The sequence below is a fragment of the Oryzias latipes genome, chromosome 17 (assembly GCF_002234675.1).
Source record: "Oryzias latipes chromosome 17, ASM223467v1".
In the NCBI taxonomy this organism is placed as follows: Eukaryota; Metazoa; Chordata; class Actinopteri; order Beloniformes; family Adrianichthyidae; genus Oryzias; species Oryzias latipes.
Window position 1 is genome coordinate 9625433 of NC_019875.2, and position 25926 is coordinate 9651358.

The window sequence follows — 25926 nt, forward strand, 5'->3', positions numbered from 1 at the left end:
GATTAAGATACTAATTTATACTAAAATTGTTTATGGGTATCTTTCTGTAGTTTAAACCAAAACATAAACATAAAATGTGTGAAAATCTTCAAGCATGTTACTCCCACTTTCCACATGTTCTTTATGTAATATAATGACGTGAAACTGGGGGGATTACAGTGGCGCTCTAGTGTTTCAGAAGCAGAAAAGTGTGAACAAGAATACAAAATTAACAAGTAAACTGTGTCAATGCTTCTCAAAACAAACAAACTTCAGACTGGTCAAAGCTGTGCTTGTATTATGTAGATTAGTTGCAACACAAGTTGTTGATAAGCCTAACCCAACAGTCATGTGACCTTTGTGGCTCCTGAACAAATTTCACCAACAAAATTCCCAACAAAAAGTCCAGACAAAGAGGTTCAGATGGGACCCAAAGTTCAATCCAAAAATGAAATGCCGATGTCAAAAACTTAAAAGCACCCAAGGACTGCTGTCATTGGAGGACGTGAGGGAAGCCTGAAACAAAGTTGCAGGAGGCGGAGTGAGGCGGTGTGCTGGACCACACTGGGCCTCCTGCAGAGGAAACAGACACACATAAACACTACTAAGGCCCGGGACATTCTGCCTGCTATTACTCTCGTTTAGTGACGCTGGGTGAAGTTTGACCCAGGTTGAAGGTTCCTGATCATGTTGCTTTCATCAGTAAACTTGACTGTCAGGTTTCTGTTCATCTATTCCTGTGACTCTACAATCTTTTTCTTTCATTAGGTCTCTGTTTTTGTACAGAAGACTTTGGCTGTCACGACGTTGACCTTATATTGCTTGTTAATGTTTCTCCCCCCGTCTGTCTGTCTTCTGTCTAGTTTGTAAAGTTTGCCAACATTGAGGAAGACACGCCGTCCTACCATCGCCGTTACGACTTCTTCGTTTCCCAGTTCAGCGCCATGTGTCACTCCATGCATGAGGATACCGACACCAGAAACAGGTTCTGTCACACAGCCTTTTACTTTTCAAACTCTATTTTTGCCAGCTTACATTATGTTTCTGCAAAGTCCCTCAGGGTTCACTGGTCAATCTCCTTTAGTTCTCTGTCCAAATGTTGCTTCTGCATTTTCCATTTAGAGGACATTTCTAACAGAATAATTACCTGATGGGAGTAAAAATGGATGGAATTTTCTTATTAGCCACAATAAGGGGTGGATGATGCTAGGAATTTGGGTATTGATCCAAGCAATTACAGGGTTTGTATCGATACTTCACCTTGGTATCGATATTATCGATACCTGGATCGATGCGCCCACCTCTAGCTGAAATCAATATTCTAACAACATTATGCGTCTTTGAATGAAGAGTGTACAAAAGTTTTAGCACAATGTCTGCTTTAGCTTGGATTTGCATAAAAGTAACTATCAGCTTTAGGAACTTTTCAGTTGAGTTCCATTGAAACAGTTCGGCTTATACCCTACAACGACCATCGGTGCCTATCTAACAGTAAGTTTACCTGAAAAAGTCCAGTGTCCTTGTGATACTGTATTCACACTTCATCAGACAGCCTACAGTGGTTTCATGAACACGCATTCAGTCAGTGCTGTACACACTGGACACAAAAAGAGCAACAGGGAGAGCGATTCTTCTAAAGTTTTTTTTTTTTTTACTGTGTACTTGCGCTTGTCCGCCACCCACAGTGGGATGAAACTTGATGTGAAAAGTCACATTTTTAATAGCAAATCCCACAAAACTTGCTCCAGGCTTTTTGCTTTCACAGTTCTTGTTCTATGTAGGTCTTGGTGTCATATTAATCCTGCCGGGCACAAAACGGTCATTAATTTGTCCTTTGTTATGTTACAACGGTTGGTACTTCTGTATTTTGAAGTGGACGTTACTTATACGTCACTTTCTAATCCGAGTCTGTGATTGGTCACAATGCTACCTACGTTGCCGCAGTTAAAGCGTGAAAAAAAATGGAATGCCCAATTTGTACGTAGTGCAGGCGACCAGACTTAAAAACTTGCGTGGGGACGCACGATCACGAGGGTTTCAGACGTGGAAGACTGAAATTCAGGTCTAGGCGCATTTGCGTAGACTTTTCATTGGAAGTCAACGCGGGTGATATAGATGATAAAGAGTCAGAGGCGCCCTACCTCCCAAACAAGCCATAATCAGTAGTAGCTGTAATGGAATTTACCCGTCAACTCTGAAAACAAACAAAAAAACAAAAACAAACCGTGACTGAAATGAATTTGTGAGACATTGGATATTATCAACAAACGCTTATTTTAAGAGTCAACACAGCGTCAATGGACATTTAGCGCAAATGTGGCTTAAAAATACCAAAACATAGCATCTCTTTAGAGAAACTTCATTGAAATTTGACATTTCTGTGGAAAGGGAATATATTCTTTTTATGTGGTAAATCTGAGCGTTAGTCAGTCACACATCCTTCATCATATTAGGGCAAATCACACTCAGTCATCCAGTTTTAATAATCAGTGGTTTTAATAATCAGAGCTGAAACGATTCATAGTAAATCCATTAGCAACAGAGGAGTTTACTCTGTGGAAACATTTGTAATCTTGTTAGACATTTTCCCGGAAGAGATGCACAGTTGGCCCTAATCTGTGAAGAGGGAAAGACCATCAATTAGTTGTGCACATCAGTCTTCAGCGACTTTAGGAGTGCAGGCCTGCAGGATTAGAGCCTGATGAGGATAACAAGCCTATTAGTTGGTGTGAACACACTGAAGTTGTGTGTTTTTCTGAAGATGTGCTGAACCGTGCTCACAGTTTTTGGTTGCATATATTCTGTTGATTGAATTCAAGGTAATATCCAAACTTAAGCCACAAAACACATTTTTGAACACTTGCTCTGCTTCTATACGGAAAACAAACATGTTTACCTTCGCTGAAAATACAAACTAGAAGGTTTTAGACTTTCACTTTGAAAAATTCTCTTTAATCTCATTAGGGATTCCTCTTGGTTAATTACTGGGCTCCATACTTTTCTTTCTATTAATTTTCCAGCTTTACTGTTTACCTTTCTCCAGCTCCAGCTTGTTTTTATTTTATTTAGCATTTGTGCAGGAAACTTCTAACAAACTGATAAATAAGTAACCCTCCAGCCATGCCTTACATTCACTTGCTAAAATCTGTTTAGCATTAAATGATATAAAGTCTGTCTTGGTTATCAAGCCATGTGCAGCTAAAAGAAATAAAGAAATTCTACCACTGAATGGCTCCAATTCATTTTGATGTGGACGGGCGGCACGTGAAACCAATATTTACAGTCTTTTTCAAGCTCGCTCTGGTGAATAGTCTGACGTTATTTGCAGAGAGCTCCTTCCAGCAGCTGAGCCCTCTGAGCGCTCAGGATATTTGTGCATAAAAACCCACTTTTGTCTCCATTTGTATGTATGAGGGAATACGCGTGCTGGTCGTCTGGTGGCGTGGCAGCCAGGAGATTCTTGGATTGCTTTCCAGTTATTTCTTCTTACCTCTCCGCTGCCAAATAGATATCACTGCATTCTGCCCCCTCTGTATTTCATTATTCCATTCAGTGGCGAGATGCCGGAGGTGAAAAAGAATCCCCTAATAGAATTTCTCTGGCGGAGATCAGAGTAGGTGGGAGTTGGGGTTACCTGCCCTGTTTGTTGTTATTGCTCTGAGAGTTTTGTGCCCAAAATGGAACTGTTAAAAGGAAAAGGCAGCCTCGTCTGGCCTTGATTGGTCCGGACTCCTGAGAATATTCCTGCTGTCAGACTCCATGGAGGCTGTGCTGTCTGGATCACCGGAAAGACTTGGAGATGTGCGAGTGTGTTATGTGTGTGGTCACACAAACTTAAGGTGAGGAATGGAAAACTCATTTTAAGTCCATTTCAGAGTAAACTTTTGACAGACTTTGAAAAATCTCAGTTGCACACCTTGTAACTCTTTGTTTGGCTCGATTTCGCTTCTTTCTGTTTCGTTTTGCATGAAGCATTCAAATGTTCATGAAAATTTAGGAATAAATCATGTTTTAGTCCTGAATCTTTTCAGGTGTATTACACATTCCTTTTTACATTACTGTTATTAAATGCATTTAGCTTTCATTGTTGAAAATCGTAGTTTTGCTTCTTAAAACTGTAGCTTTGCTGTTGATTTTGATTCCCATGTAGCTTTAGGTATTTAACAAATCATTTTAGGTATCTTTTGCTATATGACACATGCAAAACATACATATAACGAAATAGATTGACTTTATTAATCCCAGATAGACTTTATTAATCCTGAAGGAAATTTCAAGTGGCCAGCTGCCCACACCTAGAAAATACAATCATTCCTATCACAAATAAAAACATAAAAAGATAAAAGGATAAAAAGCAAAGAACAATTACCTAAAATCAAGTTTCTCAGAACATTTCAGCCTGATCTAATAAAAAATTATAGTAAAAGCCCTCTGCAGTCTGATGGCTTGTGGGACAAAAGACTTTCTAAAGGCCCGTACACACCGGGACGAATATTCGCCAGGCGTTATTCGCCAGCGTTATTCGCCAGCGTTATTCGCCACGTTTTTTGTGTTCACACCCAGGCGATTTTCGCTGACGATGAGCCGAGCGAACATGCAATTTCATTCCCTGACATTAGATGGCGCTTAATGTGAAACAGAAATACTCCTGTACACAAGGTGGCGCTGCGCAACTTTACGCTTCTTAAAGTCTCTTTTCACTCAGAAGAAGAGGGCAAGTATTTCAGCGCTTGTCAGAATCATACAAAGAAAACATGAATATTTCAAGCACCAGTAGCTCCAACTGGTGCTTGGTTCGGGGATATTTTAGGATGTCCGTCATTATTTCTTCGCGGCTGTGTTGACGCTACTTGGCGTCTATCTTCTTCGCTGGTATGTGTGCTCAGAAAGGCAGTTTTGTGTTTAAGCGCCCCGAAGTTGTGTTTTACTGTAACTTCAGAGGCTCCAGACACGTGTGCAAAAGCACCATTCTCATTGGTCGAATAGATTTCGACGCAACGCGTCGAAAAAAAAAAACGAACCCGAGGCGTTTTTTTTTTTTGACGCTTTGACGCGTGGCGTTTTTTCGCGTTGGTGTGCACACTCTCATTGGTGCCCTTTGTTTAGTCACGAGGCGTTAAACGTCGGCGAAAATCGCGCGCGAAATTTGTCCCGGTGTGTACGGGCCTTAAGATGTAAACTCCTCAAGTGTGACACCTAAAGACCTGGGGATTGAACAGTGTAGGTGAAATTTTCCCGATTTCTTCTATTTTTGGTAAGATAATAAAGTGTAAACTAAATATGTGTACAAACAGACAAGTAAACAAGAATTGATGGCAAATACATTCAAATTTTAATGGGTGTATTCAGACTGGACACAGCGTTAGAAATAAGGAAAAAAAAATGCTGGCAACTAAACTTGCTTGTCCTTCCCAATTTTTGGTTGTCCTTCGATACCGATATTCAACAGCAACGAAACCTACTCAATGTCAGTACTTACATCTTTATTTCTTCTATATGTCTAATATCAACTGCCTCTTATGATGGACATTTGAAAAACTCTTTAAATATTAAAAACAAACATTTTACTAAATTTATAAGCATCTGGTTACACAAAGTATTGCCAAAAACGTAAAACTAATATCTTTATAACTAGTATCTTTACACAGATTTAAATATTTAAATTGGTTCTTTTTTTCTTTGGTTTTCATAATCGTTGCTTAACTAATATAAAATACAAAGACTGTTGTAAAAATTTAGAATATCATATCAATCCCATGGAAAAAGGGTTTTTTCAGCTTATGTCAGTCAGTTCTGCTGAGTGAAAGTTATAGTGTTTTATGAATGTGTTTTAAATCTTTTTGCGTGTTTTGGAGACCTCTAGCGCTCGCGCCAGGTACTGTTGTTCAACACCATTTGAATAAACTTTATTGAAAAGTGAACATGTGGAAACAGAAAAGATTCGCTAGCATGCACGCACTTCGTTTTTTTCTTTTTTTTTTTTTTTTTTTTTTGATGCAGAACAAAAGTGACATACAGCAAAAGAACAAGAAACAATAAACTAAATTATACAGCTGAGCAAGGTGATACGTTTTAATAGCTTTTTTGTTTGTACTGGGGGAAATAGAATGTAAGTAACATCTAACTTGGGCTAGAAAATCAAGAAAATTAGGAGCTTTATGGCTGAATTTAGATTTGTGAATATAATACTTGGTTAATAAAATCAGAAGATTTATTAAATAAAATTGAGATAAAAATGTCTTATCATAATTAACGTAACCAAATAAAATGTTTGTCCAGGTTAAATTAAAATGTGGATAAATTTGAGTTTTTATCAAATTTGTCAATTTGTCCCATATTTTTTCAGTGTACGTGCAGGTCCAAAAAATATGCACCAACGTTTCCTCAGACTGAGAACAGAAAGAACAGTTTTTTATCAATATCCCTTTTTAGCCTTTGCATATACTGATTTGTTGGATAAAACCTATGAATGATCTTGAACGAAACCTCTTTCACTTTGTTGTTTAGAAGATATTTGTTTGGCAGAACCCAAACCTTTTCCCAACATATTTGACCATGAAGTGAAGTCCAGAAAGTTATGGCCGGGGATTCAGTTTTTAGCTCCTGCTGGAACAGTCTTCGGATGGCTTTGTTTTGATTTCTCAAAGCAGAGAAGCAGAGTTTTCCGACAGCAGTGTCCGTCACATGAAGCTGTGGTTGGGGAGCAGATGGAGTAGGAGTTCCTTTATAAAGATAGGTGAGGTTGAGGGAAACGGCATCAAAAACAACCGAAAAGTCCTTCATAGAAACAGGGATCTGGTAGAAGTGAAGGAATTCGGTGTAAGTGTAAAGTTGACCTTGTTGATTGAATAATTGACTAACTAGTCTGATATTATTATCAAACCACTGTTGGATAAAGATAGTTTTGTTTTTGTAAAGAATATATCTATTGTTCCAAATGTAAAACCTGTGAGGAGAAGAGAGGTTTATAAATCATGGACCAAGCAAGTAACATCTGTTTATGAAATGAAGACAGTTTGATGGGCACTTTGTCGGGCTTGTAGGTGCAGAGCAGTAAAAAGTCGAGGCCACCAACCTGGGAGAAAATATAATTGGGAATGAAGTTCCACAGAGAGTTCGGATTTTTTAAAAACTTTCTTATCCAATTAATTTTAAAAGTCATATTTAAGGTACTGAAATCCAGAAAGTTCAGACCCCCACTAGTGTAATCATTCATTAGAACAGATTTTCCTTAAATCTGGGCGCTGACCACCGAGATGGGCCGCCATTCTTCCCGTGACTCTCTGTGTGACTGCTTTTGTTTTTTCCGGAAGAAAAAAAAGTGCCCCCTACTGGTCGTTCCTGTTACGCATTTTGTATCAATTCGATGTCTCGGAGAATAATATACTTTTAATATATATATTTGCGTTTAAAAGTGAACGTCATATTCTCAGATAATAATTTTTATTTTCCTTTATAGTTTTTTTAAGCCCTGCTACACCCACTGAAGGAAATACGTTTAGAAGGGAAGGCTGATTGGAAAATTCTAATGACCGAGCATTCCACTGGTATTTAAACGCAGCACTTACGGACGGATTTGTGAGACGTGAAAACAGTCTCACGGTAGATCCGTGCGTAGCTTTGGCTTCGTGTGTGCGTAACAAGGGATTCGTGCGTTTTTTAAAAGATGTGTGTGTGTAAGTAGTTTCAAGCTGTTGTAATCTTAATTTGTGCATATGTAAATTGCATTTTGTATTTTTTTCATTTTATATTTATTTAACTTATACACAAAACGTATTATGTGAGTAACAAATCATGCACAAATCCAAATTTATGCACAAATCCTAGTTTACGCACGCACAAAGCAAGAATATGCATACACAAATCCTAATTTACGCACAAATCAAGAATTATGCACGCACAATTCCGGCTCAGTCTAATTTCTCTCCATAAACTACTAACATGATACACATTGTTTCTCCCAACAATCTATAAACACTTATCAGTGTCCTTTCTTAGCTGTTTTGTTCTCAGTAACCGCCCTGCAACATACTTGACGTTGATACAGGCGTTTAAAAATGGTCAGTGAGTTTGAATAAATAAAAAATCCCGACAAGGACTGCAAAGCGCAGGTCTTTCATCACTTCTGCCTCTAGTTACCTTGCCCCACCCTCTTAGTTTTTGGCCAATGACTGAAGAGATCTTTAGTCATCTGCTTTTCTTTACAAAGTTTGGTTGGAAACAGGAAAGTCTCCTTGACGGCAGTCTGAATACAGACCAAACATACGGTTCAGGACTCTATTTGGAGCAAATTAAGGGGACTGGGTCCAGTACAGCCTGAGTACACCTTTAGTTTCCTAAAGTTCAGCCCACTGTTGTTTTTCCACATCCAAATAATCCAAAAGGAACATAATTAGAACATTCTACCACACTTTAGGGTCAAATGTCTTTGCTTAATTCAGTGTTTCCACACATCAGACTGTTATGATGGACTGATCCTTTTCCGCTGACATCACACGTGTGTTGTCCACTGTGATACACTTGGTCATTTTTATGTTATAGTAAAATAGACCTACAATGTCTCAATCTAAATGGTATTTTCCAATATAATTAATGTAATTTTGAAATAAACTTTAATGGTATAGGTCAGTTTGATTGGATTTGATCAACAACTAGCTTTTTTTGTTGGTCATGTCTCTTCAGCATTAACACTGGTTTTGCTCTTTCAGATTTTTCTTAACATATTCAGCATATTTATTTTCCTTTTATGACTTTATTTACAAACGCATCACTGTTTTTATTCACAAAAACTGTCATTAAGTCTCATTTTATGTTGCATTTAGGTACAAAAAATGTCTTTCCCACCCAAAAAGACCAACAGTCTGTGCCGAGGTGGTGGAACTCATTTGGATGCGCCTCCATTCGTCTGAGCGTTTGCGTTTGTGTGTTTTCGTCAGGATCCGTGTGGCTGGGATTAAAGGTCTCCAAGGTGTGGTGAGGAAGACTGTGAACGACGAGTTGCAGGCCATCATCTGGGAGCCCCAGCACATGGACAAGCTGATTCCCTCCATGCTGTTCAACATGCAGGATGGCGAGGAGCCGGACAGGTGCGCCACTCGCTCAGCTCCTCTGTGTCCCGCCCCAGGGGCAGAACTGGCAGAGAAAACTCGGCTGTGGTTTGTGTCTCTCCATGACCCATTATTTTTGGCTTGAAAGCAGAGCTGTATCTCCATCAAATGTTAGATTTTTATAAGGTAGAAGCTTTTTCCTTTTGGAGGTGACCTTTTTAATGAGGCGGGCTTCAACAGAGAACTTTCCACCAAATCAATTATGCATGGAGCGCTGGGCTTTGCTCTCCCGGCTGTTCAAGGAGCCAAACTAGTTTTCCTGCATCATGAAACTTTGCTCCACAGAGGAGGAAGAGTGAGGAGGCTGTCTCAATGGAGCCTTCAATTCCTGCAATTTAAAATAATGACTTTAAACCTACTGGAAACCTTTTAATAATAAGCCTTTTGTCAATCAGTAAATAAATAACAGAATAATATTATTAATAGAAATAAAGGACTGCTCGACTTGACCCGTAAATTTGATAACTTTAGACTCCACTTAGCCAAATGTAAAAATACTTGCTCCTTGATTTGGACTTTAACAGCAGCTATTTGTGACTTTGTTTGGACTTATGACTTGAAAAAACTTGCCACTTCCACCAACACCTAAAGGCTTTGTCAAAGACCGCCTTCTCTTTGTGTTCATGCATGTGTCTTTGCTGTCTTTGCTGTCTTTGTTGTGCTGTTGGCACAACATCCAATCAAATTCTGTCCATGTTGTTTTGAATCAACACCTTCCAACCAATCAAATGCAGGACAACCAATAGGAGACGCTCCATCAATGATTTCCCAAGGCCATTACGTTTGGGTATAAACATTTTTGCAGAAGATGCAGCTAAAATAGAGCAGTCCGACACGTAAGGCTCCACAAAGAACAGTAAGACCTGAAGTAAAGTTGACGCTAGCTTATTTGCTAAGTAACTTCTACCCGTACAGGTAAATCAAAAGACTGTAAAGTGACCGTTGCAAGTACGGTAAAATAATAATAAAAATAATAATCGATTAGATTACCTGCGCTTTTTCTTGGTGCTCAAAGTGCTTACAATATGTCCATAATTCATTCACTCATCATTCATACTTGGTAATGGTAAGTTATTGATGTAGCCTCAGCTGCCCTGGGGCAGACTGACAGAGGCGTGGCTGCCAGTTTGCGCCTACGGCCCCTCTGACCATCACCGGGACATTCATTCACATTCACAATCACACACCAGTGGAGCCGCACTGGAGGCAGGGAGGTGGCTTCAATGAATTGATTTTGGAAAGTAGACACCATTTTTCACCATTTGATGTAGAAAATTCTAAGTCAAATCCTCAAATATGTTATTTAGTGTTGAGTCAATTTATTTGTTTGTTGGACATAAAAAAAACAGTCTTTCGGTTAGTTTTTCATGTAAAAAAAAAGCAGGATTTTAACATTGAAAGTCTCACCTTTGTGCAGTTTTTTGGAATTATTATGGAAAAAAAAAATGGTTATAAAAAAATAAAAGAAAACTGGTTTTTGATGTAAATTTGATTAATTTCATTGTGTAGAATAAAAAATTGTTGCTAATCAAAACAGACTTGATCCAGTAGATTGGAAGTGACACCAGGCCCTACATCTAAAAAACTTAGACAGGTCTCCAAGTTAACTTCTGGAGGAATTCACCTGCAAAATACTGTATTAAAGTGTCATCCCACGCTTTCACAATAGGTGAAGTTGGCTTACAAGTTCCATTTCCAATAGAATTTCTTTCTACCAGCTTGTTAAATTCAAAGTTTGTACCAAGTTTTGGGTTTATGAGCACAGGTTTCCTCAGATAAATGAGTGAAGTCATGGTTTTGCTGCTGTTGGAGCCAAATCTTGTAACTTCTCATAAAGGTGTTACCAAAATAAAAGCAGTCTTCATTGTATGGAAGCCACCAGGCAGAAATTAAGGATAAAAAAAAAAAAAAAAACATGACCCGCCATTGAAGCCGAAACATGACAAAAACAGTTGAGCGGCTTTTTTTGTGGTTTTTCTGGTGTAAACTCCTCTCCACCTGGTCACCTGTGGGTCTTGGCTGCTGTTGTGTTTGTTCCTTTTTCCCCCTCTCTCCTCCTTTCCACCTGAACAGCATTTCCTTTTTGTCACTTATTTTTATCTCCATCTTTGTGGCTCTTTTCATCCGCCTCATTCAGACACCTCTCCTTTCTTCTTCGCCCTCATTGTCGCATCCTCTTTGCTCCTCGTCTCATTTGTGTGGTTTCCATGCGAACACAAAGCTATTTTTAGATGCTTTAGTGTCCTTGTGCTTGTGTTTCCTCTCCCACCGAGTATTCCTCACCGAAACAGAGGAGCACTTGGACATGTGGAGGAATTGAAGCAGGTGGTCAGGCCGAACCGACAGGCGTCTGTCATTCGCTCCTTTCTTATTCTTGTTTCTGAAAATGGAGTCCAACAGCAGTCCATGACCAGTCATCTTCCACAATCCCAGACGTTTTTTTGCTACTTCCTGAGCTAATCCTGGGGAGGATGAGCTGCTTTGGAAGAAACATGTCACAGCATGCCTCAGATGGCTTCCTCTGTGCAGTGTTTTCTCAGCACACAGAACAGAGAAACATCAGGGTTCACTGAAAAAATGCTGACAGAATTGCGTTTGTCCAAGCTACTGTCTGGTAAACAAAGAGAAAAAGGTTCTTAAGGTTTTTATGGAGAACAAGAAAAACAGAAACCTAGGAGGACGACTGGTGTCAACATCACTGACTGAACATGAAACCTGGACTGAGTGACCCCTCCCCCCTGGCTTCCGAATAGGAAGTACCCGCTGGCTCTAATCCCATAGACTTCTATATAGAAAAAACAGCCATAACACAGTCATTCCATTTCTTAAAATAATCATTCCATGTTCTTGCTATAGTTGCATTGCAAGTTATTCATGTTAAGAACTGACCAATCAGATGCTTCAGTAAAAAAATATATTTCTCACTGGCCCCCACCTCAAACGTTCGATGCACTTCATTGACAGATTCTCCTGAGCCATCTTTTTTCTGATGGGGTGTGGACTTGCAACAAGCTCACTCCTGGTTGGTTAGACTGGGTTGGTATAGAAATGTTGTTGACCCAGACCAATTTGAATCAATCATTGCTTACTGATGATGATTTCTGGTTCCATCACGGCAACGTCTGTATTACAAAAAAATAGTGAATTGACTTCATTTCTTGGAAGTGTGACATCACATTCGCTCAGTCCAGGTCTCTCATACCAGGGGTGTCAGAATCCAGGCCTCGAGAGCTGGTAACCAACCATTCTGCCATTGAAGCTCCTTAATGGTTAAACGCACCTGATCCAGGTAAACGGCAGCAGATAAGGCAAGATTTCTGGAAAACCAGCAGGAGGCCGACCCTCGAAGCCCCAAGTTTGACACCTCTTTTTTATACAGTCCATGGCTGACACCCAATGCATACCCTTTAGTTACTTTCGTTTGAAAGATACAAGTCTTTATACCAAAGCGAAATTATGAGACGTTAGGAAACTACCGGAGAAGGACCAGAGTTAAGTCAATAATTGATAATACGGTGTCTGTAGATCAAAGACCTGTGAAGTGGAGGACCTTTTTTATGAATTCTTGGTGTTCTTACTGACCCCAAACTGATTTCTGTGGAACATGACACTCAAAAATCTGTCACGTTTTAGTATGACTTTGGTAAACAACACAGCGGCACCACTTGATGGATTGTAGTGTTAGGCAGCAGAGTGTGTGAATGTGTGTGTGTGTGCGGGAATGGGGCTGTGACTGCAAATCACTTTGGTAGGTAGCAAATAGGAGCATATGCTATTTATCACTGATCGAGCATTATGGCTGCTGTAGTCAGGAGCCTGGTTGAGTGATGCATACTTGTTTTGTATTTAATGTGTTAGAACTGAACAATGTTAAGATTTCTGATGAATAAAGTTTGATTTGTCTGTTGTGTTGCACTCCCTGCAAAGGTGGATTATTGCTGATAAGGAGACAACATGAATAAACACAATTCTTTGGAAAAAAAATCTCCCATCAACTCCTCTGATCAATTGCCTGACTTCATAGGCATTCTGGGTAGTCATAACACACAATCAAATATTTTGTGCTTAATTATCTGATGGTCGTTCTGCATGAGAAACCCCTGTAGTCCGTACGTAAATCCATGGTTTTGTTCATTTTAAAGGAGGAATCCAGTTCACGCACTTCGAGGCAACCTGGACGACCTGAGCAAGTTGAACAGAATTAACAAAAGCTCTTCTCATCTTATGGCCCGGTTATCGCTTATGCAAACAAACCCCTAATTTACCCAAATGAAAGCTTTGTTTAAACTTCATAAAGGTCTTTTCCTTGCTGTAGAATGTTACATGTTAGAACAAAGATATAGAAAATTCCTGTATCTTAAGCTTAATACGATCTGTTCCTCAAAAGAAACCAACTTTCAAAAAGTCGTCTCTGCCCACATTCTTGAGCAGCAATAAAATTTCACCTTTTGTAACACTTTGTCTCTCATTTTCCTTCTCCTAACAAGCGATAAGCATTTAATTTCCCATGAAGCTGCTGTGTGGGTCGACAGTAATTGCATTGTTTCTCTCCTGAGACCCGGCAGCCTCCGGTCCATCTGTGACCGCGCTCATTGCCGGGGAGCCAGTTCACTGTTGCATTATTTTATGGCACAGCGGGAGAGGTTTCGTTTTTCTACACAACCAGGCGATTTGAAAAAAAAAAAGTATCTGACAGTTTCTCCTTTTTGAACCATAATTATTTAAATCTTTCATTTCAAACATTTAGAGGAACTTTTCTGATCCTGCTGAGAGGAAGTTCCTTTTCAGAATAGAATAACACTAATAAACACTACGTTACCAAAAATATTAGCTCACCAGCCTCGACTTGCATATGGACTGAAGTGCTATCCCATTCCTAACCCACAAAGTTCAATATGATACCGATCCACCTTTTTCAGCTATTAAAGCTTCAGCTCTTCTTGGAAGGCTGTCCACAAGGTTGAGGAGTGTGTTTGTAGGATTTTTTGACCATTCTTCTAGAAGCGCACTGGTAAGATCACACACTGATGTTGGCGGAGAAGACCTGGTTCTCAGTCTCCGCTGTAATTCATCCCAAAGGTGTTCTGTCAGGTTCATGTCAGGACTCTGTGCAGGCCAGTCAAGTTCATCCACACTAGACTCATCCACACTAGACACACTAGAAGAGGAAGGGGCTGCTCCAAACTGTTCCCACAAGGTTGGGAGCATGGAATTGTCCAAAATGTTTTGGTATCCTGAAGCATTTAGAGTTCCTTTCACTGGAACTAAGAGGCCAAGCTCAAGTCCTAAAAACAACCCCACACCATAATTCCTCCTCCACCAAATTCCCCACTCGGCACAACACAGTACCTTTCTCCTGGCAACCTCCAAAACCAGACCCATCTATCAGATTGCCAGATGGAAAAGCCACTACACCACTACACAGTGGTGGCATGCTTTACATCACTGCATCTGATGTTTTGCGTTGCACTTGGTGATGTGTGGCTAGGACGCAGCTGCTCAGCCATGGAAACCCATTCCATGACATTGTCAGTGAAAGATTCATATGATGCCTTTGAAGTAGAAGTATTCACACAAGAGTGCAGGGGGGGAGGGGTCTTCAATTTGTTGGATCAGCTGGTAACGGATGAAAGACTGCATAGTGGCCTTTGTTATCATGGACATGACACAGGGCAGAGCACATGTTGTAAAAAGACCAAACAGGCGCAAAACGATGAGTATAGGCGTCAGTCATTTCAACAAAAGATGCCACCATGGACCAGATGTAAGCCAGGACCAAATGTCACTAATGGGACTGGCACCAGGAGTTGCAGACTTAACGTAGGCTTGCAGGTCTGTTAAGTTCTGCAGTGCGGTAGAACTGTCCTGTCAGTCACTGGTGCCGTCGTTCCTTCAGCCCAGATAAAGAACTCCCATGGGACTCCAGTATTTGTGGTTATTTGTAAGGCGTTCATGTGGAACTCCGGTGCGTTTTCGTCGTGGAGGGTGAGGTTTAGAGACAGTTCTGTTCTGAAGAATCGCAGGCAGTGTGTCCGCACAGGAAGTACCAATCAGCTAGGACCCTGGATCCTCTGTCCCCAAGCCAAATATTCGTCTGATCAGGAATAGTCCACAGCTTCCTCTGACCCTGCTGGTATTCTGCACACGAGCTCGGTGGTTAGATCGAACGGTAAGATTGTAGTCACAGAAGGTCAAGGTGGTGTTACACAGATGCCAGGGCACCATGCCTACTTTCACTGCACCATTAGTGTATACACACTGTCCAAGTGTGTCGGGCTTCATGCTCACCAAAAATATCACCTCCGGGAGCTTGATGGGGTCTTGTCGTAGTGGCAACAAGTCTCTCATTGGGTCAAACGGTCCATGGGTGTTATTGGGAGGAACCCAAAAATGCTCTGAGTAGTTCCTTTTGCTCTAGGAGTTGAATGTGCTCCCGTTAGTTTGGTTGTAGCCAGGGTGTGTGCTAAGTTCATACAGGCAATCTAGTTGTCTTTTGGTGATGTTGCCTGGGCGGAGACCTGTGTTGTGTGAAGCATAAAGCATGAAAGTGCACACATAACAGCTAGTAATATTGCTGTTTGAAGCAGTTCTGTTCATTAGTTGCCACCGGAGATTGGTACTTTAGGAATGATTTTGGGTGGCAATGTTGAGGTGAGTTGTTTTTTCATACAGATCCCATGACCAGTGGGCTAGGTTGGAACCGCCTTCTCCTGGTTTCCTCATGGCTAGGAAGGTTAGGGCAACAAACAGACATGCTATAGTCACAGTGCAGCTCCGCACACACCTGCTGAGGTCCCCAGCAGTGGGCCTTCCATGCTGCTCGGTTGCAGAGTCACTTTGAGGACCCAAGTTCTAATGGATGTCGAGTTCTGTTGGTTTCTTCACTGAAGATTCAGACAAACTGCCACTAAAAGGCCAAACCCCCTTTGTAGGCAGATTTTACCAACACAACCTCCTTTAGGCCTCTAGTGCACGCTGCAACTCACTATCCAGCAGCGGCATTCAGCTATCTTTACAGCTGTTGGTGTGGTTAGAAGGACTTGGTATGGTCCTACACAAAATTAAAATTAAATTAAAATAAGTGTATGCATAAAAAGTGAAAAAAATGCCCAAAACACCTAGATCTAATTAACAGCTCAATTAAATAGATGCGTCAACAGTGGATGAGGCCCTCACATCCTCTGGCAGGCTGTTCCATAGATGGTACCTGTAGTTTCTAAATGAGGCCTCGCCGTGGATTTTTGTTCTGACCATCAGCATGCCCGCACCTGAGGACCTAAGGGCTCTGGAAGGTTTATAAGCTAAAAGCAACTCTGATATAAAAGAAAAACCAAAACCATGAACACTCTTATAAACTATTAAAAAATCTTAAAATGAATCTTAAAGCTGACAGGGAGCCAGTGGAGAGATGTTAAGATTGGTGTAATGTGCTCCCTCTTCCTGGTTCTCGTTAAAGAGCATGCAGCGTTCTGAACTAGCTGCACATGATTAAGAGTGGTTTTCTTTACACCAGAAAGGAGGGCATTACAGTAATCTAATCTAGATGTGATAAAAGCATGAATTAAGATTTCAGCACTAGAATCAAACTGCAAAAGTTGGTGAAAATTGCAATGCATGGTAACCTATGTTCTTTGATCTTTGATGCCCGCCTCCTATATAAACGGGGGTCATTTGGAGTGTAATTTAAGTCATGTTGGCTTTAATTGAAATTAAACTGTTGCAGTGAATTGGAATTGATGTATTTAGATGTTTTACTATTTGTTCAAGTATCGCAAGTTATATTGCCATTGCAGTGGTGATTACTAATATCGCAAATCAAAAGTTTTCCTCATATCATGCAGCCCTGTTTAGGAGCAAGGAAATTTTGCCACTGGATTTGTTGCACAGGTGACATCCTATGACAGTTCCACACTGGAATTTACTGAGCTCCTGAGAGGAGCCCATTCTTTCACAAATGTTTGGAGAAACAGTCTGCATGCCTGAGTGCTTGATTTTTGTACCCCTTTGGCCAGATCAATGATTAGGACACCTGATTCTGATCATTTGGTTGGGTGAGCAAATAGGTTTGATAATATACAGTAGTGTACTTTTGTCTATAAGCTCGCATCAGAGTAGATGAAAACCCTCAGCAATTTAGTCTGTCTGCAGCAGTCGGTCCTACAGGTATAGAAACACACTCCCACCTGTCTGACTCAGGCTGGTCGATATTTGCTTTTGATTTTTCCCTTTGTTCGCTGCTCTGATTGATTCTTTTAATCCTGTGCTCTGATGCTTCTCCATTCTTCAGTGGCTCTTCTTTGCCATCATCACTCTTTTTCTCATATCCTGAAGGGCATTTTTTAAATTTTTTTCTCTTCAGATTGTAATTTTTTTTGAGATTCCTTTTCTGTTCACTGAGATGATTTCTGCTCATGCTCACTTGGTGTTTTCTCACAGACTGTGAAGGTGCCCAAACACGAACTTGATGTTGGTTTGTCTCTGACAGGACGGGACACCCTAGCACGCCTTCTGGGACGGGGCAGGATGGCGAGGAGAACCCCGCTGTACTGGCTGAGAACTGTTTCCGGGAGTTGCTGGGCCGAGCGGCATATGGGAACATGAACAACGCGGTTCGGCCCGTGCTGGTGTGAGTACTTTACCGGCGGTGACACCATACACTCCATATATGAAAAGAAATGTCTAATTTCTCCCCATTTATATAAAAAACATATCAGATTTTCTTTTTCTTTTTTCTTTTTACATTTTAAGTTAAAAGCTTTACACTCTTAATGGCTTCCTGTTACCTTTGGCATGCCCCAAGGTTCTGTTCTAGGGATTTTTTTCTTTGTCTATCTTCTCCCCCTTACTCACATCTTCTGCAAATACATTTAGAGACCACAGTTATGTCTACATCTCCACCCAGTCCACCCCCCCATCTCACTCACTGCCCTTTTTGAAAGAAATGTTTGGTTCACTCACTAATTTTCTCTAATTAAGGCATAGTCGTATACACCAAAACAGAGGTTGGCCTGTAAGAGCCATTTACCCATTTACTCAATTACCCAAGCCCCCAAATAGTCTCTGAGTTGGCAGAAGTCAGTCCCTCAAAAGGCCAATGGAGGCAGGTTAAAAAAGGCACAATTTCTGCCACTACCTGGGTAGAAAGTGCAACTTCACACCAGAAATAAGGTACTTTTCTTTTATCAGAGCCCAAATTTCTGCTTTATCAAGCAGCCCATCAAATATACACAGTAGTATGTGCAGTATATGCAGTCGTAGGTATGACATGCTGCATGTGTCTGTCTCTCTCAAAGAAAAGCATGTTGTGTTCACACACATGCGAGTGTGTGTGTGCACTCACAAAACAAAACAAAATAAGCTCTGCTGCACCCCCACCACCCAGTAATCGTCTCCTGGGCTTTAAGCCACTGCCACTGTTGGTGGCGCGGACCATAAATGAGACAGTAAATGGCCAAGCCCAGCCGAGGATCTCTCTCACCTGGTGTGTTTCTGCACTGCAGAATGGAGGAAGCAAAAGGTTTCACTCACTCAAAAAATGATAACCTGGTAGACCAGGGGGACAGCGACCTTTACCACTTAAAGAGCCATTTGGACCTGTTTTATTTGATTTAATTTTTTTTAAACCTAATACTCAAACGACACAGACTGTCTCTATTCCCAAAAGTTTCTCTTAAGTGATAAAGAAAAGGTGAAAAGTGGGATATTTTTGGCTCCAAATTGACATTTTTTAAGCAATGTGAGGAATGATGTGTCTACCAGACCCTACTGTTTAATAACATTGCACACATAACAGAACTTTGATAAGAACTTTGAAAAAGGTTTTGAACTACATTATAAAATAAGTTACATTGCACCAGCAAACAGCACCGACTGTAGATCATTTAGATTGTTCATTTTGACAGCAAATAAAATGAAATGCCATAAAGGAAGTGACTACTCACACACAATTTTCCAAGTATGTGCGGCCATTGCTGAACTTTTTTCTTGTCCCCACAGACCCAGAGGAATGGTTAGGTTTAGGATTACAGGTTAGGGTTAAGTACCAAACTCACCAAACGTGATTCGCGTGGTAGAGGTGGCCAGCTTTAATGTTAATTCAATGGTACAGACGCGATTCAGTGGGAAAGTCTGGCAGCGGTGCAATTTCAGCGGCGCAATTTAGTACCCGTCTGAACTAAATTGTGGGTGCATCCTGGACAGTCTGTCACAGGGCTAATGGAGCTGAAACGATCCCTATCACTGTTCTGGCTCCAGGGAGGCGAGCTGGCGAGAAACCCGTTGCAGGATGGGGCACCACCCTGCACGGGCCTCCAGAACTTTGTTATTGTTCTTATTTTCATCGAGCTAATAATAAAAAAAGGTTCCCTGTTTTTAAAGTTATTATTTTTACCCTGGTTAATGTGGGACAACAAGCCTTCAAACTCTGTCAGAGAGAGAACACAAATGCGGAGAACACATTTGGGACTTTAACTTTAAGTTTAAATTTAAATACATGGGTCCAACAACAAAATCCAGCCTTGGACACATTTAAAATACATGCGGGCAATGCGCCATCTTCTCTTCTCCTGGACCTGAGCTGATGTGCACGCTGGACGGGCCAGATCAGGGACCCTGTGCAATTCGCATGTGCGGTTGTGACATCGCAACGGCTCATTCAATCAAACCGAGCGTCTTTGTAAAAGTTTGATTGACAACGATTTCAAAGGAGAAATACTTAGAAATGCAAAAATGAAATGATTTTTATTACATTTGTTCTCTTTCATTAGAAAGATGCCACATGTACATGTCACAAACTCAAAATACTTGGTTTTCATCTGAGGGGGACTTTAAACACCTTAGATGTTGCCAGCAACACCAAAATAACTCTTTGACTTGATCAGCATGAATCAGCTGATTCTGTTGAAACAGCACATGACTAAAAGCAAAGTGTTGCATAATGGCACAAAGCCCCCCCCCCCCCCCCCCCCCCCCCACGCGAGATAATAAGCTGATTTAAAACGCTTTACTGCTGTAAAGTGTTGCATATAAGAGCAAAGGAGCTTTTATCCATTGCCGATTACCCTGGAATTACGCTAATCGCCAAAACGGTTAAAGAGTTACGTTAGTGCAGTGTTTTTTTCAACCTTTTTTGAGCCAAGGCAGACTTTTTCCTTGACAAAAATCCTGCTGCACACCAGCATCCAAAAATTAAAAAAGGAGAAGCTCAATAGTCTGTATTGATGTACAGTCCCTCCACAATGTCAAATGCATTTTTGTGATAATTGTGGCAGAAAAAGTTGGAAGTTGCAGCTGTTTTTTTTCTAAAATTTGTAATAAAAGTTAAGTTAGTTTTCAGTAATAATTTGCAACCAAATTATTTGACTTTTTACCCTGTTAGTTGTTTTTCCCTTCAGTTTATTAACATGCAATTTTATGTAACCTCACAAAAAACAAAGTAGTCTTTCTAAATAGTGATTTATTTTTTTATATATTTTTTTCAATGTTAGTGCAAAAACAACTGTAAGTTTTGAACAATTATATGATCACAATATGTTTGATAAATTTTACACAAAAAGACTAACATTATATTTATGTTTTCTGTAGCTACACAAAAAGTTAACATGTTGAAGTTTTAGTTTTTCTTTTGTCTTAATTAAACATGAAGTCTCTGAAAACTTTAACAAAATTGTTTTATTTCCTTTTAGATGATTAAATTGTTTCAATTTAGTTTAATTGTGTCTGTTGGCCACTTCACCTTAATCCTGTTTCTTAAGTGTTATTATTACTTCTTAAATTTAACATATAAAATAATCCAGAACTTTTTAGAAAAGTGTTTCACTTAGAAAGATGACTTGGAACAAAGTCTGGGAAGTTTGGCTGTTAATAAACACAAACCTTGAAGGAGAACTAAACTGTTGACCTCTGATTTCATCAAGAAGATTTAGTGTATTCGTTGTGGTTTCAAGATGTTTAACAAGGAAGACTCATTGTACGCTGAGACACTGTCACTTTAACCCTACTCATCATGGGAGATGTAGCGGGAAAATGCTGCAGATCGCAAACAGACTCGCTTCTCTGAGCTTCATTGTTTTGTTCACTTGTTCCACGGTCTGACATCGGATCCTGCGAAAAGCTACACCACTAAAGACGAGCTTTAGCTGTTATGTTTTGTTGGAACAGAGACTACCGTAATTTCCGGACTACAAGCCGCTACTTTTTTCCTGCGCTTACAGCCCTGCGGCTTATTCAGTGACGCGGCTAATTTATGGATTTAATTAGCGGCCGCCATGCACGTACTTTCAAACTCAGTGAATAGTTTGAATTCTCTATCTAACACCAAGCACGAGGCATTTTTATTCAACACACCTCTAAGCAGCCAAACAGCATGGACTTGACTTCAGGTCTTAGACACTTCAGTCATGGTTCAACAAAATGAAACACGCATGCCCGGCCGCATCCCAGAATCCTTTGGTGCCATTAGACCCAACGTGCACCAGATCGCCGCTACAATATGATGAAGCTTTCAAGTTAAAGGCAATCGTTAAAAGCAGCGTAAAAAAGTCCACCGTCACCAACGGGTTTGGAAAAGCCGGTTTGCTGCGTGACGGAGAGAACAGCGCATGGAGTGAATTTACACTCCATTTTCGGCTTCTAAGGAAACCGTAAAAGCGGAATTTTGCTTTGAAAAACTCACAGCCTCCGTGTGAGCTGGAGACATCTTCTCCTGCTGATTGAGCTGCGGGGCCGATGGCAGTCTGAAGGCTCCCACACGTAACAACGCACCCGCCCCTCATACACAAAACGTACAGTAGTCCGATTGCTTTGCACAGAAACGATTTGCTCCATCCACCGGCGCAATGGGGATGAAGTGTTCCTCCTTGAAGCCGCCCTGGCCAGAGGTGTCGGAGTAGATAGGAAGGGGAGACAAGGAGCGCGCGGGGCGGGAGCGGAGCGCAGAGGCGTCCGCGGAGTGCAGAGGCTTCTGAATTCTGACGCACGCGCCGCACTGAGGCGCGCGTATCACGCTGAGGCGCGTGCTTTTCAGTCGCCGCTGCTGTATTTTACCGGTGTGTTTTTCAACCAGCCCTGTTACTCCCATAACGCTGCCGCGACACAAGCGGAAGGAGAGCTGTACCCGTTCACCCCTCCATGCACTGCTGATACTTGCTCATTCTTAAACACGTACAACAGAATGGCGAGCCGGGCATTGGCCCCGCCTTTAGCCCCTAAGACTCATGGGAAATGTGGAATCGCGGATGTAAATTTCCTCATCATAACTGAGGGATGTAATGTTGATTATATGGTTACTGTTTGTAATTTTATTTATGATACCTAGATTGTCAATAAGTTAAAAAAAATGAAATAAAAACACCATAACTGAGGAACTTGTGAACAGAATATAGGTCCATGCTGTTTGACAGATGTCGATACACTCAAATACGTGACCCATAGTCAAAACTGGCACCACCCACAATGTGCTAATGAATTTCACTCACTCTGGGATACTGGCCGTGATCTGTCAGGACGACAATATCGCCTAACACATGCGCGGCTTGTACTCTGACGCGGCTTGTGTATGTATAAAACTAATTAAACACGTGAAAATGGGTGGGTGCGGCTTGTAATCGGGTGCGCTTTGTAGTCCGGAATTTACGGTATATGAGCTGAATCAGAACAATGAAGTGAAGAATTTAACCACTTCTGATTGGTAAGACTGATGACGTATGATTAAGCCTTCAAGAATGATTGGTGGAGACAGTTAAAGGGGCGGGACTTTTCCGAAAACAGCCAAAACTGCGGCTAAATCGCGGTACCGTCATTCTTATCAAAATGTCTTTAATAGAATCAAATAAACACAAAGAAAAAAGTATTTTCTGATCTTTCATATTCCTAACTACTCAGTGTTTTATCAGGGCTTGTCTAAATGAACACAGAGCGGATATCCTGGAGATGGTAAATGTTTTTAGATCAGTGAATGGGTAATTTCCCACGGCACACCTGACCATCTCTGGTTAAAAAAACACTGCATTTGTAGACACTTGAGCTAAAGCTCCAGTGCTAAAGGCTTAACTGAGGTGAAGCATTAAGTCAAGAAATGTGTGATGTCACAGATACAAACTATGGTCCACATGAAACACTTTAGTCTTAACTTTCCTTTACACCTTTTGGACGATTAAATCCTAAAATGTAGTGAAAACCCTCAGAAAAGGCAGCAAAACACAATATGTGCATCATCTGCGTAGGTGGGGAGTTTTAGGCCCCCTTTCTTCCTTAGAAATTCATTTCTGCAAATAGAATCAGGGTTCAATGGTCAGATTCAGCCATAATAATAAGAAACCATAACAGCCAAAGTGAGCATCAGTCAATGTTCACATACTTTTAGACACTGCAGTTTTTGTGTTTACAGTTGTCCTTCGTGTGCTATGAGGGGCCGTATAAGACATTATTTATTCTGAACCATTCACATTCATACATTCTTGCTCTCACAGTCATATATACTCTCTTTCGCATACATATATTCTCTTACGCATCCATATATTCTCTCTCTCACATTCATACATTCTTGCTCTCACAGTCATATATACTCTCTTTCGCATACATATATTCTCTTACGCATCCATATATTCTCTCTCTCACATTCATACATTCTTGCTCTCACAGTCATATATACTCTCTTTCGCATACATATATTCTCACTTGCACATCCATATATTCTCTCTCTCGCATGCATATATGGTGGTAGGCGGGCGCCTGTGTTTGGCAGCGGAGCGACCACCAGTGTGTGAATGTGTGAGTGAATGTGTGTGTGACTGGGTGAATGGGTCTGTGACTGTAAAGCGCTTTGTCCTTGTAGGAAGAAAGGCGCTATATAAGTATACGCCATATATTCTCTTACGCATTCATATATTCTCACTTGCACATCCATATATTCTCTCTCTCGCATGCATATATATTACTTTACACATACATACATTCTCACTCTCATTGTCACTCTTAAAAAACAATGTATGTATGTGAAAGACAAGTATATATGAACGTGTGAGGAAGAGTTTATATGTGTGTGTGAGAGAGGAGTATGCATGAAACGGAAGTTACTTTGCATGAAAAGGAAGGCACTTTGAATGAAAAGGAAGGCACTTTGAATGAAACGGAAGGCAGATGATTTCTCGTGCTCTGATTGGACGAGAGGCCGCCACCTCCCATTTTGAACACACTCTAAACCCTATCACTTGTACTGACTCATAACTATTAAGGTTACACAACTTAAATGTCATTTTGTAGTTGATTCAACTATAAAGTATTAAGCTCTATCAAGATTTTTTCAAATTTAACTTAACAGTGCTAAATATTTTAAAGCTTATTTGTATCTGGCACTCAAAAATTTTAAGATCCGTGAAGTAGCGTTATGACGTCATCACGTACTGGTGGGAGGGTGTTTCGTTTTCTCTACGTTAGCTCAGGTGGCCATGTTGGATTTGCCGAATGCGAGTATGCGACGTTTGAAATTGAAAGTCGAGCATTTTATTATTCTGCAAAGCGTTGCGATTTCGTCCCGCTTCAAGACGCCCCAACCTCGGGTTTTTTTTTCATCCGCCTCATCGCTGATGGTGCCGTCTTGTCTTCAGCCCTGATTTAATTTGGTAAGTATCGTTCATGGTTTATGAATGAATGCTTTAAAAATGCTCTTATACTACCGTAAATGTGGTTTACTGTTGTTTAAACATATGTGTGTTATGATTGTTTTAGAGATTAATGTGGAAATGTATACATGATTAGTTTGTCATAGCAGACGTATGGCGAGCCAAACCCAAAATGCATTTCTGCCCGTAAGTTACGACAGTGATGAGGTTTTTTTTTTTTCAGAGGTAGAAATGATCTGTTATGCTGCAATCACACTAAACATGATCCGCGTGTGAAATTCGCGTTGGAGGCCTCTGTCTGTGGCTAAAGTTTGCTGCTGGACATTTGTCCAAAAATGTCACTCAAAGCCTCTAACGGTTGTGTGGGAGGAGCTACCGCCAACAGTTTTAAGCCTGGTTGCTACATGGAAGCATTGGGTTTTGAATGCAGCTTTAAGCTTTTATAAATCACTGATCTCCGTTATAAAAAAGGTTTTTGTAAAAATAAATTAATCAACGTGCTCGTGTTGTGTTCAGGTACCGAACTACAGAGTGTTCAGTGTTTCACCTCCAGGTAGACGCCAAGGCCAGCCAGGTAACTTGTCTCAGTTATTTGTCTAGAGCTATTTTAAAAAAACAAAAAATGCAATAGGTTGTGTAGTGCAATAAATGTTTTTTGATCAGAATATAATTGAAACATTTTTTAACATTGAAAAATCTCTTTTGGACTTTTTCAGATACTGAACTTCAGAAAGTTCACCAGAAAGTCACCATTTCACCAGAAAAGACCTGTCAGTGGGTGAGTTTTATACTTATTTAATACATTCATCCTGAACTATTACCATTATTAGATTTATACGGCAGCATGGAAACATTTATGCACATTTTAACTAGCCAAAGGTCTAAATAGAGCTGAAATTATTTACAATTTAACTAAACATATTTAGATTGCAGGCTGAAGGTGGCACAATGGAATGGAGGTGCAAGTTGTGTTCTGTTACTTTGGCATTATGCAGTACTACATATAATACTGCAGTACTACATAGCCAATATTCCAAAGTGTTTCCACTGCCATGTATGTGGAGACACTTTGGAATATTGTCATGTCTTTATGACAGTATATTACAATAATAAAATGATGTTGCATTAGCACCATTCCATCATTTGAAACCATGAAAACTCATCTGTCAAGATCTGAAATGGATTTATGTAGAGTAGATGCAGTCAGAGGAAATTGTGCA

General features: G+C 40.5%; 1 protein-coding gene across 9 annotated transcripts in view; it reads left to right on the forward strand.

Annotated features, from left to right (window-relative positions):
- The window catches only part of efr3a (EFR3 homolog A), a 113355-nt gene that overhangs the window by 48581 nt on the left and 38848 nt on the right, over window positions 1-25926 (forward strand). For all 9 annotated transcript variants that reach the window (XM_023965565.1, XM_023965570.1, XM_023965563.1 and 6 more), the window contains 3 exons: window positions 843-964; window positions 8916-9065; window positions 17572-17712. In XM_023965565.1, coding sequence (XP_023821333.1) covers window positions 843-964; window positions 8916-9065; window positions 17572-17712 — 413 coding nt within the window. The remainder of the gene's footprint in view (window positions 1-842; window positions 965-8915; window positions 9066-17571; window positions 17713-25926) is intronic.